The sequence below is a fragment of the Diadema antillarum genome, unplaced genomic scaffold, assembly GCF_040938485.1.
Source record: "Diadema antillarum isolate AM-2024a unplaced genomic scaffold, OU_Dant_1.0 seq00000134_RagTag, whole genome shotgun sequence".
NCBI lineage: Eukaryota > Metazoa > Echinodermata > Echinoidea > Diadematoida > Diadematidae > Diadema > Diadema antillarum.
Genome location: NW_027271211.1, coordinates 306,291 through 322,074, shown reverse-complemented (window position 1 = coordinate 322,074; position 15,784 = coordinate 306,291). Strand labels below are relative to the sequence as shown.

At 39.0% G+C, this 15,784-nt stretch overlaps 1 protein-coding gene across 1 annotated transcript in view; it reads right to left on the bottom strand.

Moving 5' to 3' along the window:
- Positions 1 to 5,806: 5,806 nt before the first annotated feature.
- LOC139727502 (uncharacterized) overlaps positions 5,807 to 15,784 on the bottom strand; it is a 56,354-nt gene continuing 46,376 nt past the window's right edge. Inside the window, exon 8 of the mRNA XM_071638476.1 lies at positions 5,807 to 6,879. Coding sequence (XP_071494577.1) covers positions 6,685 to 6,879 — 195 coding nt within the window. The 3' untranslated portion in view covers positions 5,807 to 6,684. The remainder of the gene's footprint in view (positions 6,880 to 15,784) is intronic.

The following is a 15,784-nucleotide window of genomic DNA, read 5'->3' as shown; positions in this document are numbered from 1 at the left end:
CTCACGTTTCTGAGACGACGCCTCTAACCACTCGGCCATACGTCTCGACGAGAAAATTAGAGGAACGTAAACTTATGTACGTGAAAGATGAATCAGGAATCGTTTCGTCCGCATTCCATTCTCATTTTCAGTTTTAAATTGCAAAATTGTCAACCTCATGAGGAGATTTCAAAGAATAAAATGCATGATTACTGCAGCTTATTGTCACAGCTACAACATACTTAAGTTTCAGAGGAAATGAAGCAAAATCAGCTGAGATAAAGGTGCTTAAACGTTGTCAAGTCAATGCATGGTTTAAAAAAAAATCACCTCCCATAGACATAACACGTAAACTTGTCCGATTTTGCGTCTTTACCTTTAAACACAATTTAAAGCATGATGACGTCATCAAATTTCAAAACTATGACATGGACTTGAAAGGCAAATGTTCAAAGTACAACATATCTGAATTTGGGATAATATTGAGCTTAAACAACAGAGATACGAGCAAATGAATGTCAGAAACAGTACCTCAAAAAAATTAATTCCACTTTTTTGATTTCAGATGATGATATGATGACGTCATAATGTATTTAGGGAAATATTGATACTTGAAACGTTATTTTCAATTCATATGCTTTTGTAATATGCAATAAAATCATAGGGTCACCTGACGTTTTAAAGAGCTATGGCGAAATAAACAAAGACATGTTTTTCGCTATATTTCCACATAGACGCGCACACAAAATTTCAACTTTGACGCCAGCGCATTCCTTTGTTATAGGTCGAAATTGATCGGAAATCAATGGATATTGTTACTTAATGTATCAGGAATCCAAATCTGTCAAAAAATGTGCATTTTCATGTTGCTTACGCGCACTGCGCGCGGAAATGCGCGGACGGACGCGAATGCGCGGAACGCTTAAAATTGTCTGAAACTTCGAGATTTCCCATTGGGAAGTTGTTTTGAGCCTTTAAAAAGTTTGACACGCGCGTACGCGCGCGTAAAGATGTCTTTGGTAATTAGCATTACAAAGTAAGATTGAGCGTGACCTGAACTTTATGTCTACCGAAAATGATACGGAAATGTCCTTTAGTTATGAAGTTATGATCGATCATGTAACATGTCCGAAAATCACAAAATGGCGCCTAGATGACGTCATAGATACGTTACTGTCATGAAAACCTTATTGTGGCTAGATATTGTCATGAGACATGTTGACTGAAAATGTCATGCTATTCCGTCATGTCAATGTTGAGATATTCACGACACAAAATGTGCCAGAAAGAAAGAAGAATAAAAAGAAAGAAAGGAAGATTTTGACAAACACAATAGGTGATACGCTAAAAGCGTATCACCTAATAAAGAGAGATTTTGACAATCACAATAGGTGATACGCTGATAGCGTATCACCTAATTAAAAGTTTACTGTATTTGATGAAAAACGGTTTTGAAATGGCTGAGACATCCAAAAACACAGTAAAACAAAGCGATTGTAATACAATAAAAGGTGGGTCCCACCTTTTATTAGGATCGCTCTGTTTTGGATATCAAATGATCAAATAATCATTGAATTCCTCTTGGAATTACATGCTCTTTCACATTTCATATGAGGTTTCTTATTATCTCACCAAAAAATGTTAGAAACCTGAAGTTAGGTCTCAACCAAACCCAGAGACTCCAAACCCAAAGCATCTTCTGATCTGGAGATTCTCCCTCCTGAAACCCCCTAGCAAACGGAAGACTCCAACTTGATGTGCGCTTCGTGCACACTACAAGCGCAAAGTTCCTTGCAGTCTAGGGTTCTAGATGCTCTCTCGTGCTATCTAAGGCTTATTTTTCAACATACAATGAAATTAATGTAGAAATAATTTCAAGCGGGAGAAATTAAATCTCAAGCTGGAGAATGGGAGATTCTGCAAAAATGTGCTTTCGGCAGGAGATCTCCCGTCGAAAGCGGGAGAGTTGGGATCCCTTTAATTGCAGGTATCTCAACTGAACACAAATGAAGTTAACTCATTTGCGTTTAAACGCTTCATGTAGATTCACAGCTACGGGACTTGTTTCATGAGACCTGGCTTGAAACACACACACACACACGCACACACACACGCACACACACACAGACATACACACATACATATATATCAACAGAGACTACACAAATATACAATCGCACTGAACATACGCCAAAATCTTAAAGTGAACTTTGCCTTTATTCACAAGCAATTAAAAACAGGCGGAGCACATGTTGGTGCGTGACCATGAAAGCAAGTGATAAATACTGAAAGAAGTTGAAGGAGTCAAAAACATTCATGGATTTGTTTTTGCTTTTATACATATGATGAAACGATGTATGATGCTATATGCAACACTGAAAGCCTGTTCTTCTGTTGTGTGAAGGTATCTCAATTTCACAGCTGGAAAAGTAGTACAGTGTAGTCTAGACCAAAAAAGATTGGTCTGTATCAATCATCAGGGATATGTTCCACGGAGACTATGTCTGGTTTCACAGAATCCCTCTCTTACACTGTATACAGTCAAAAAACGTTATAAAACTCCTCTGAACAGACAGATCCTTCTGACTATGGGTGATCATACCAAGGTCTGGTGAACTCTGGTAGATCCACACTCACATGATATTCTCAACGAGGTAACTACCATAATTTACCTATCAACCTCTACAAAGATCACAGCGATCTTTTTTTAAAGTACCCTCAATCTCTGTGACAAACGTGGACTGACTGTAAAACATCACACATCTACACTCTCCCTAACATCATACATACAGCAGCCGGGTTTGTTTGGTTGTCTGTTTCTTTGTTTCTTCACATCTGGTACTGCCTTCAACTCCTCCACACAGTAAACAAAAGAGTACAGCGACAAAATATACTTGAACTGAAGACTGATATACAAATCTCTGGTATAAGATCTATGTACAACAAAACACTTGGTATCTACAACACGGCTTCTGATACAGCTCTCTACCATATACCAGTTCGTCGCTTCTTTGACTTAGTGTCCTGTTTTTACCGACAGCTACTAACACACATGGAACGGCTCACTTGCTTGATGATTCAAAGCTTTTGAATATGTAAGAAGCAGATTATACAGATATAGAGTAGCACAGCAGATATCTTGGAGGTCTTTGCCAGTCAGGCAGGGGGAAAGAGGGGAGGGGAAGGAGGGGGGCAGTTCAGACAAGGTATCATTGATGGAGATTTGTATCAGGACAAAGATTATTTTTTCAGCTTCATCCTTAATTGACTGCATCCTATCAAGTTTCAATGACAGTCTGCAACAGATATCTACAAAGTGTAAACTTAAATAAAGTCATGTATCCAATCCTACAAAAAACAAATGTATTAATCTACACGTAAAGATTTTACTTTCTCTGCAAGATTATGCAAGACTGCAAAAGTTTCTAGATGCATTGGTTTCCAGAACACCTTCAGAATGAAATAAAATCTTTAGTTTCCATGTGAATCATTCGATTTCAGTGCACTAAAGAAGATTTGTACATCAATATCATAGGTATGTATATGATTCATCAAAATCAGTTACTATCTGTTTAGACATATCTTTTCATTACGCAAAATCTACTCAAACAGGTCAATAGACCATATTCTTATGTAAAGCTCTGAAATTAACCATCTATACTTTGTGGATGACTTTGCTCAAAGACTGCTGACATTTATAGATGTGTTGTTAGTTCATGCCACACCGCTGATTGTTTGTCATCTACACACATGATACCTTAACTTTTCAAAATCAATATGACCTAAAGAACTAAAGTTAAATCTGTGGTCTTCTCTTATCACTGTGGATGTCTACCATATTTCAGACATGATGTCAACATGTTATATTCCAGCTACAGACTTGCTATGGATACAAAACAACGCTTTGTGCCGGTACAGATGAATGCAATGCCGTCTTCATTCTAGCAGTGTGAACGTTTCCATTTTCCATTTAAGGGGCACTTCACATTTCACCAGGCCATCTGAACAAGACAGCAAATACATTTAAGGGATCAGTCCGTCTACAGTATTAGACCATTCAACCTGCAAGGACGTATTCCAGATTCCTACCGCTGTTTAACAGATTGAGGAAATATCTATGCCTGCTCTCATCAATGCAGCAAGTGATATCGTATGTGATAACAGCACTTGCAATTATACCGCCGATAAGAGCATCCGATACGATGGGTAAGAGATTGTCGAAGGCAAAAAGATGGGAAGCCTGTCTGGGACACTTCAAATCCACTTCACCGCAGCATGGCAAAACAAACGTTCCTGCTAGCTAGAGACAGCATAAACACTGCACTGAATCTATAATGCTGGCCTGCATTGATTTTGCACAGCATCACGGTGCAGCTTCCACATAGGGTAGCAGATAAGATTGCTCAAGGCGAATTCATATCAGCTGCCCTGCTGTGGTTCGTATATTCATCCCTTTCACGAAATTGTGAACCTGAAACAGTATACGTGTACATACATACAGGAGATACTGATTTCTAATGTGTGCATGTCAGTTGCACATCAAACACTTGTTATGACGAAATTCACACTCGGTGCACTTGGTAGCACAAGACAAAGCCTTTCATGAAAACACTTGGATTTTGTTAGACATTTACAGTGCAGCAATGTGTACCAACTGAACAATTTGCATTTGACTCTGTCTTACACGTATCTGGGCTTACTTGCATAAAAGTCTCACTACAGAAGCAAAATACAGCAATTGCACCAACAGTAACAACAGTCCTTCAACTTAACAGACTTTCATGTCAATGCTATGCTGGCTGCAATTACTGTAAATCAATTCAATTGAAAGTCTTTTGTACAATGATTTTTTTTCTTTGTTTCGTTTTGAAAAAAAACCCAAACACAATTGCAAGATCCCATGAAAATGTGCATAGAGTTCACTTACAAAACTACCAATGACAACTTTGTATAAAGTTCTATACAGAGAAGAATGCTGGTTCGTGATCAACCATGGAATGATAGCAAGGCACTGTCTAAACATTGTCTACTTATTGCTTCAGTCACACGTTTCCCTGGGACTGCAGGTGTACAAAGTGCATCGACAACTCCTGATCCAATTTATAGAAACTGCCGACAAGTCATCCCACCATCGCTATGATGCAATTGTCGCGAAGAGCTTATGTGGATGATGGAGTTGCCTCATTTTGTATACCGACTCCTTTTTGACGTTTTGATCATTAGCACGCACTCCATCACAAATGTTTTGCGACATGACGGTAGCGGTATGTGATTCCCACCGATGATTCTACGACTACAGGATAGAAGACGCGGAGACAGGAGAGAACACCAAGACAAACGACAGGAGCAGATGGCTCAACGGGATGATTGGACATGCATGAGGGGGTCGGTTTGTGGCAGCAAAGGTTCATTTGGGGGTTAGCATGTCTCCATGCTCGCATCACATAATGTTGCAGAATGGAGGGGGTGGGGGGTGAGCGAAAATCATCACCCTCGAAATGTATTTAACCTTGAATGTCAGCAGTGAAATGTACAGTAATAGATCAGTGAAAAGATTAAAGGAAATTATGAAAAAGGGTTTCAACAATGAACAACCTCTATGGGCATCCTGTGGACACCTTGCTTTCATTTATCTAAATATTGGTCGCACCAAAAGTTACTTTTCAGGGGCATTGGGGGACTTTAGTGTGCCATTGTAATTTTGGAGGCATCTAGATCAAAAATGTTTATTTTTCTAAAGATTAGCAAAAAAGAGCATAAGATCCACAAAATGTACTAACTACATTTTCTGGCAGCTTCTAAAGGGTGCTGAGGGAATCGATTCCAATAAGGACTATAGAATTGATATGTCTCCAGGGAGAAACAGCAGCTATATCAATACTAGTCTATGAATGTAATTGCGCACACAGTCGCTACTCTCTGAAGTGTAATTAGCTAATATGAAGTTTTGGGATGCATGCAAGCTGTTACAGAGTAAAATTTAGCCAGAACATGGTTATATAACCTTGCTTAATTAACAAGAGCAATTTTCGGTGATACAGAGAGTACATAAGACCAGTAACAATGTCTTAGATCTGATCTACCTTGGAGTAATTCTGCAAATTCTTGTAAAATATATAAAACACACTCACATGAATGTACTCAGTATGATAATTTTTGGTAACAAATCCTATTCATGTACAGTGGATGGGGGTTATCCTCGGAAAGACTACAAAAGCTTACCACAGAAAGACTTTATATTGTGCATGACGTTGGAATGAGGATGGGGAGGGTATTGTTTGCCAATACATTGTACCAGCATGTCTGCCTGGAAATGACTTTATGGCAGTAGCCTGTAAGCTAGAATCTGGTTAATGTATGCAAATGTATGCAAATATATTTGCATATAATTAAACTGCCACGAAAGGAAATGGGAAATAGTTGTTTCTGATCAGCTATGTTTCTTGGAAAACATGCAGAGTTGTGTGTAACCTTGCAACGTTTGCCTGCCCCCAACTGTCATTCAGATCTACGGGTAAAATCGAGTTACATGTACATGTAGTATTACCCTCTATACGTGAGGCATCATTCTCTATCCATACGATATACGTGTATACTCTCGATCATGGCAATTCTTACACTTGCTGGCATTGAAATATATGAGTCCTCTCAGTCTAGTACATATAGTATACATCCTAAAATAAGGGGGAAATGGGGTTTCCTTGATTAAGAGTCAGGGGCTTTGTCGTCCTTCGGCTTCTTGACTTCCTTTCTCGCCTTGATGCCCCGGAATCCTGCCTGGATTTTCAGGGCTGCACTCTGGACGTCGGGGTCGCCTAGGTCAATGTCCACCTCCTCCTCCTCCTGGCTGGCTGGCTTGGAAGGGTCTGCTGTAGGGGTCTGGTCTGCCTTGGGGTTTGCCTGCAAGACAAACAGACAAAACTCATGATAAAGGCCAGTATACTCCTCAAATCTAATAAGTTTTTGTGTCTAGTTATTTTTACTGTGTATATCATTTCATTTCAACCAACTCGTAATAAAGCAGGTCATCCCATCCCAACAAAAAACAAAGGCAACTCAGCTCATTCTAAATGAGAACAAGACAAATCATCTCACCATGACTCAAAACAGAATGCTCAGCTCATCCTGACTAAACATGAGGCAACTTCACTCTTCCTAAATGAAAACCCAAACTCAACTCAACAAACTGAAATCATGCAACCCAACCAATCTCTCCACAAAACAAGGCAATTCAACTCATTGTCATGATGAGGTACTGGAAACCCACTTCAAAACAACTGAAAATGCATATGATTCACATGCTAACTCCAAAACTACAGTAACAAAGACACACTGGCTTTAGGTTTTAATTCTTTTTTTAATGCTTCCTACACCACAACACATATTCCCATCATTCCTGCCCACACTCTTTCAGATACTATACTCAGTAATCTTGAGCTGGGGAGCAGAGCACAAAGGAAATTGATTTTTGACCAGAGAAGGCAGCGCCGCCAATTTCTAAGAGCAAACAAGGTCACACTCATCACAGCTTTCAAATATCATGTCAGCATCCACTTTCACCGAATCACAAGGATCATGGGCAGTGCCTGGATACTCTTTGTGAATTCAGCATTAATCTTTCACGATGTTCACTCCTGAACAGAACCGGCCTCAATCGCTGTCAGGTTAGATACCTAGCCGTGTCGACTGCGGTGTCTGTGAGACAGGGGGGCTCGTTGGGTGATGAAAGCTGTCACTGTCCTTACAGTCATTTGTGACATATAAACATATTGAACAGGAGCACATCCTGAGTGTATTAACCCGTTAAGGACTAGTCCCAAGTATACTTAGGCAGGTGTCTATTGGAAATGCCTAGGACAGCAAAGTCAGCTCGTCCTCAATGAGTTTACATTGCTGTTCTATTCCATCAGAATTAAACAGAACATGATGGGAACTCACAGAAATAAATAATGGATTTATTTCAAGTTCTAGAAAAAAAGAGAGGAAAATAGTAGATACATAGGATTGGCAGGAAAATATCATCCATAGTAACAAGATTGCAGTATTTCAGAAATCCAGAGTTGTGCCAGACTTGTCTGACAGAATGTACAGCACCATGCAATCATCTGACAACTACCGCTCCATGCATGTAAGAGAAAGGCATGTTAAAGTATGATTGATGATGCACAGAGTAAGTAATACACGTAATGTGTACTGCAAGGCAAGCATGAACCACACTCTCTTTCCCAAAGCGTTCAGAGAGAAGATGACAGAGCATCAAGCTAAGTATTGTTTTACAATGTCCTCACTCCTTACTCCTGTCTATTAATTTTGTCTACAAGTTCTGAGTTCCACTTGGACATGTACTACTCACTTGCTGGTTTATTCACCTGTTTTTATAATACTGGAGGAGGCTAAGTCCCATATACAGTATACAGGACATGACCACAGGCTAATCAAATCTGCTTATAGGGTAATAATGTGGCCGTGCCGTGCCTAATTCGCCAGCCTCAAAACCACTTGTCCTTACAGTCGGCCTCTGTAACAGGGGACTCCATTAAAGGATATAGTCTTTTTTTTTCAAAGACTGTTTCAGCATACATCACTGTATATTCATAGCAGTACTTCAACATACACGTATCTAGGGAGTTTTGAGGGCAATTTCCCCCTGGATGATTACCTTGGACCCTTCCCCGAACCTAACCCTAATCCTAATTCTGAGCCTAATCCCAACCCAAACTCTAACCCTAAACCTAATCTTTACACTAACCTGTATTTAGCCAGGAGGGGAAGGGGGGGGGGGGGGGGGGGGGGGGGTAATTGACCTGATACAATCTAGGGGAGAAAACCTTGGGAAATTGGCAGTTTTAAAGCTCCCACAATGTCTAGCTTAAGCAGGGTCCACTGGTTCATTATCATATCAGACAACTATTCACTCAAGAAGATATAGTACCCTCCATTAAATGCTCGGCTGCTAAAATAGCACCTGTATCCCCTATATGTCACAAGAGAATGTCTACAAACTCACACACACACACACACTGCAGGGTCATGCACTTTTTAAAGGCATCTTCCCACTGTGAGTGTACCATAGCTCCTCACATACACACTGCTGTCAAAATATCTGGCTGAATGAAAATAAACCTCTCACATGTGCACAAACATCAATCTTCCTGTCGCACTTCTGCTCCTAAAATTTCTCTTCTATCCTTCCCTTTCTATGTCTCCTTCTTTTTATCCCTTTCTCACTCTCTATTTCACTTCAACTGATCTATGGGGTATCTACAGTGAATCTCAGATCACATTTATTTTTGTTTTTTACTTTGCATATAAGTAGGTTATTTTGTTGATGTTGTTTGTTTGTCATACACTGTCCCCCTACTTGTATAATTTTCCATTTTCACTTATTTCAAGCACAACAAATGAGCACTTCTACGGATATGGTGCTTTGATCTAGTAACCATTATTATTATCATTACTGGTTTCTACTCTATATAGAATATCACATCAACATTCATAGTTGCAATTTCTCAATCAGATTTAATTTTCTCTGACATGGACATTCAACTCCATCGTCCCCTCCCCCATAAAGGAAGCTACAAAACATGTACATGTGCTTGAATTCTGCATGGCACTTTTGTAACATAATTATGAAGTCTGCATGGAAGTGCATGCTGAGACTAATTGGCACCAAGGTGTCTTGCCTGTAAAAAGAGTGTACAGCCATGTAAGGGTGCAACATCACACTTATCACCCTTTAATAGAAAACAACTCATGCAAACTGCATCACTTACAGCACTGTGCAATCTCATACATGTGAGCCTAACTCTCTCTCTCTCTCTCTCTCTCTCTCTCTCTCTCTCTCTCTCTCTGTTTTCCTGTATGTAAGATGACCTTCATACTTTCATGCATTCTAAGACTATGGTGCTGTCTCTTTTCTAAGTTAGAAATATTTCTATAGGGTTATGCATAAGTGTGTGTGTGAGTATGTGTGTCTGTCTGTCTGTCTGTCTGTCTTTCTTTGTATGTATAGATATATGTATGTTTTCTGGCTTAATAAAACTCTGAGCTTATGCATTCATTCATCCAAAGCTTCCGTGACCTTTCACAAAGTATGGTGTGGCATGTTCAGACTTACGTGCACAGAATTCAGTTACTCAAAAATAACCCACGTCTCCCCTCCTCCCTTTTTACTCTTTGTTGTTGTTGTTGTTGTTGTTGTTTTAATCATCTTCTCGGTGAACCTTGCATGTGGCTGTTGAAGAAGTGATTTGAAGTCAGCCCACAATCTAGGATGGACAGATGATGTGCTACACCACACACAAAACATTCATATCTACTGCTGATAACAGAGCTTGTCTCTCGCGTTCCAAGACTGCCTGTAGGCCCTGCAAATTTCCTGGCAGTATCAACTGCAGGTGCAAAAAATGAAATAGCTTCTCCTTTTTTTCTTTGCATGATAATATTTGCATGTAAACGCACATTTGGGGCAATATGACAGCATCCCTGGATCTCACTTCCTGTCAGAAAGAGAAGAACTGTATGTACTTGCTGCTGGGAAAAAAAAAACCTGACACAGAAAAGAAAACAAATCTATAGGTCTGCAATGTCAAAAGGTCTTACATCATTTGAGAATATTACAACCTTGTACTTTCTAACTCATGAACTTTTTATATAGATCAAAGGGCAAAGGATATGTGAGCAGGACTAATGTGGTTTAGAGTGCGCTTTGCTACTTCTAAATCACAATACACATCAGGTGACAATTAAGAATCACTCATTCGTTAACCTACTGCACGCAAAATACAATTGACTCTTCAGTAGGTATCAGATGCATTTAATATGCTGCAGAAGAAACGAGTAGTTTACCTAAAAAGGTCAGGAGGAATGATGAAATCAGATGAAACTGGATTTCCACATCTTCATTCAATGTAAACCTCAAGAACCTCATATACAGCTCATAAATCAACAGTTAAGAAATGCCAATTTGGAAACCTACTTTGCAAATTTCAGGTGCAACCTGGATCTAGCGCAATTCTACCCGTACAATAAAACCAAGCTCCATTACAAGATTTAGAGGCACCATGAAAATCAAGACCATCAGATCTCCATTTTGCCTTATTCCCTGGAGAGCTATTCCTCACAAAAACATAAATCAGCAACTCAGAATAATTCATTGCAAAACTTCCCATGATTTCCAGTTGTTATTTGAGAGCACTGCCTTAACTAATGTGGCCCAGATTCATCCTGAATCTTTAGTGGTTTCTGTGACTTCAAGAGCCCTGTTCACTATCTATACTTCAACTCAATTTATATCTCCTACACTCCCAAGGAAAGATGGAAAGAGCTGAATCATGCTCACATTTAATCACAACTGATTTTGAGCAGTACATTAATCTCGATACGACAGATTTGATCCAGATCAATTGCACGTATTCAGCACCCCAAAAGATCCACCCAAAGTTATAAAGGTTTAAATGCACATATTCAGCACCCAAAAAATCAACCTTAAGTTATCAAGGTTTACATGATCAGAAGTACTAGATTTCTTGATTTTTAACCAATCACTATGAATAGACTCAAATGTTCAAAAAGAAAAACCAGACATTGATGAGCCACACAGAATGACTTGGAGATTTGCATTATGTTGGATGTTTCAATTGCAATTAAATCAATGCCAAAATGAAGAAAAAAAAAAGTGAACAGGTGTTTGGAGGATGCACAGGCTTGTACCGAAATCAACAGTCTGCTAAATCTAGAACACACCACAATAAACCCTAACCTACATACCAATATCTCATGGATAGTTGCATCACAAAGAATTGAAATGACAACCTAAAAAGCATGTCTGTGGGGTGCAATGAGACTTGGTCGAATTAGCAACAAATGAATTGCAATCTTCATTCCACTTATTGAAATACCACATTCAGTCATTTTTTTTTCTTTTACTTTTCATCCTTGCCTGCATGTCATCACTCTCCCAAAAGATAATGGAACTAGGCCAAGAGCCTTTCAATGGAATATCATAGGACAGGTTTTACGGGAATACAGTTATCTACGGCTTCTTGCACACTTGAAGAATGGACCCAGCAGTGAATGGCATGCAACTTGGGTTTGCTCCTAGGAAATCAAACACAAAGAAAATGACAGCGTGGAAGATCCAGACGCCATGTCATCCATCAATCGGATCATCTCTTTCATGGTCCCCCCCCCCCCCCCCCCCCCCCGAGAACTAATTGATGTGCAGTCTGTGATACACATGAGATGCTGCGGAAGAGAAATGTGAGAGGGGTGGGGACAAAGGCCGTCAATGGCACGCACAAATCCAACACTAAATTTTCTGACCTCACTCTTTGAAGGCATGCGCTACTGGTACACTATACTTGGAGGTCATTTGTTGATTACAAGTCAATGGCACATTCTTTCTAATCTAAAATGAGAAGTGCAGAATAAGAACAAAAATGGATGCTTTTAATCTCTAACATCTGTGAATTTTTTACAATAACTCATCTGTCACACCAAGTGACTGTTCATAAGCTGTTTGTACTTTTACATTTTGGATGCCCTATACATACTGTATATTCCTGACTGACAGAAACAATAACCAGTAAATCCAAACTATCTGCATGTGGTTCTTGCCAGAATATGTACGACTATTGTTACAGTTCATGACACCAAGTCTTGTGCACAAAGGAGCGCGAATGTAAAAGTGGACAGAGTCTTGGTGCTGATCTGTTCCACTAGTAGAGCTTTGGCAGTTTTAGTCATGGGATGAAACTTTACCCCAATTTAGAGGTCAAAGGTAATGAGACACCCAATGATGTTAAAATGCACACACACTGTAATGATGCAGGTCTGATCCAGGAAAAAAAAAAGTCTTCTTTTAATCACGAACATATCTAACTTGTCATTCATATGTTATAAATAACGTGTACACGCTGTAAAAATGTTAACAAGTGAGCAATGAATTTTCCCTATTAGGCAATAAATTCAATTCCATTCAATTCAATTAGATATAACTTACAGCTCAACAAACCTAGCAGAGAGCAAGGCCACTGTGTTACAGTTATGAGGAAATGCATTCACCATTTGGTGTTTGTGCACACTTATCCCCCCACCATCTTTTGTAAATTTTTATTGTTTTCATTTTCAGAAATCTCACTCATGCATGATAATTCAGCCTCATCTCTTTGTCAAGCACAAGGCATAATGAACACAAAGCACACATGTTCAGTTTGTTGAGCGCAGCTGACAAATAATTTCAGATTCACTGGAGAGCCCAACCACACAATAAATTCTTACGCAGTCGATGAAGTCCACATTAAGTTCTCACACATTTATCTTTCCCTTTTTTTTTTCTCTCTCTCTCTTTTCCCCCATAACTTGTTCATTGAGGAACGTTGATTCAGGCTTATTTCTTTTGTCAACCATGAAACGTGAAATAGAAACGGAAGGCACACACATCCAAGTTTGCCGAGCATGAATGACAAATAACTTTACATGCGTCAAACAGTTTGGTCAAAGAGTACCCGTAAACTCTTGTGCAGTCATTATGGTTCAAACTCATGTCTGGAGCATTTTCTTTCTTTATTCCTTCAGAAATCCTAAAGAAATCAGCCAGGAACGTTGATTCAGCCTTATCCGTCTGTCAAGCAAGGTACATGGAAGGCAAGAAGAATGCACACATGTTCAGTTTGTTGAGTGTGAGGGACAAACACATTTCAGACTCTTTAAACAGCGAAGTCAGAAAGCAAACTTTTTCTTGCAGACGCCATAAATCCTAAAATCCACTCTTGAACTACCTGTATGTACAGCTGCCACACTAATGTACATTGCTGTTATTTCATCTGTCGCTTCACATTCTTCTTCTACTTTTTTTTTCTTTCTTTGTAAAACATTTGGACAATTTTTATTTTTTTCATTGGTATTTGCCATAAGAAATGCAAGCATGGAAAGTTATAATCTTTGTCTCTCATGCAATTGATTTTGTTCTGTGATTTTTGAAGGTACAAACTTAATAAAACAAGTCAAAAACCCAAAGGTTTATTTTCTCTTACTGAGATTGTTAGTGGGAAAAAAAAAATGCCTACTTGTACAGAACATGATCTAGCAAAATAACTTTTCATTATTTTGTTTTGTGTTGCTGAACACTGGATTTTTCCTATAAAAAATGTTTAATGTTTAAATAAGTATAAGACAAAAGACACACCACGATACATAATCACTATGACATAGTGCTGCTTATCCTTACAGAAAAACAACAAATGTTAAAATGCATCAAACATCAATTATGACTATTACAAAAGCACTGACACTGCTGTGAAACACAAGATGGTGACAAAATTCATAAACTCATTGCCTTACAGTGCATTTCAAAATATCTGGGGCTAATGAAGTGTTTCTGTGTCATACCCAAACCTCATCCATGCTGAAAAGACTAGTATGGATTATGGTCTCAGGTGCGTAACTTCCCATAAAAACAATGCAATATTAGTAATCATCACAAAGAATTTGCTTCGGGTCAATATTTCTTGATGGCAACATCCATGTCATTAGACGAAAACACAAGCTGCTTCCGTACAGTAACGATTGTGAGCAGACAGCCCAGCAGGGGTAATTTTCCGCGCATTTGATCTCTGAGAATCCCTCTCTTTGCAACGAGAGATGAGGCAGAAAATTGTGCCGCCCTTGCGTCCCTTCCCATAAATTAATGAATATCACTCGACACAGCATCAATTCTACACCTGTGTAATTATTGATACCACAATTCCTGGAGGGATAAAGCCCTCTTTCTAAAGCACTACCACAGAATTCCAATACAATTTCCTCTGTTGATGGTAATGGGATCAGAGCACAAGTCCATCTTTAGAAGACCCTGCCATGTTGATTTGCGTTAAAAGTGAACAATGACTTCCAATTCCATTTTGTCATAGAATACTTGGTACACTTCCCAAGTACCCCAAGGGTGGAAAAGATTTCTCCGGAACGTAAATCAATTCTAAGGTGAATATTTCAAACTACATGTAAGTCATATTCCTTGCTCTACAAATCACAAATAAATTGATATTGAAGAAAACCACCCCCTTTTATATAAGTGCTTAATGCAAAATATTGCATGGATTAGCCACAAAAAAAGCCTCAAGAGTTTATAAGCTACTGTAAAACCAGAAATTTTTGCAGGCATGAAACTTTTGTTCATTTTGCGAGGAGCCACAATTTGGAACTTAAGGGAAATGCATGCGAAAGTGTTTGTCCATACAATGCATTCAATGCCAGTGTCAATTTGCAAACAAGTCATGCCACAAATAAGGCTGTCAGCTCCAATTCACACAAATTTCATGCTACAGATGTTTCTGGTTTTACATAACCTTCCTTTTGAATCTAACAGCACAAACAAGGTATGTGATTTATCAAAAGCTCTAGACGTAAGGATAAGTCTCAAACACAGCATTCAGGACTCAATGTCCTCCAATGCTGATTATCAATTACTTAATACACTGTATATGGCATATATTGAGCGTGTCAAAATTTTCGCGAATCAGAACTTCCCGACAATATCATGAGTAGTTAAATTCAAAGATGATCGTGCAGAACAGAACTGAATGGAGAAATGTATGTGTACGTCACATTTATATCGGGATCAGAGTCAATATTTTCACGTGTCTTTAAATTTGTGAATAGCACTTGATTCGCGAAATTCACAAAAATAAGAACCTCGCAAAATATTCAGCGTACTGTAAAAGTGGAAATTTTTGCGGTATCGAAATGTTCGCGCATTTCGCGCAACCAGAAACTTGCGCGAAAATAAAAGCACGCGAATATTTTC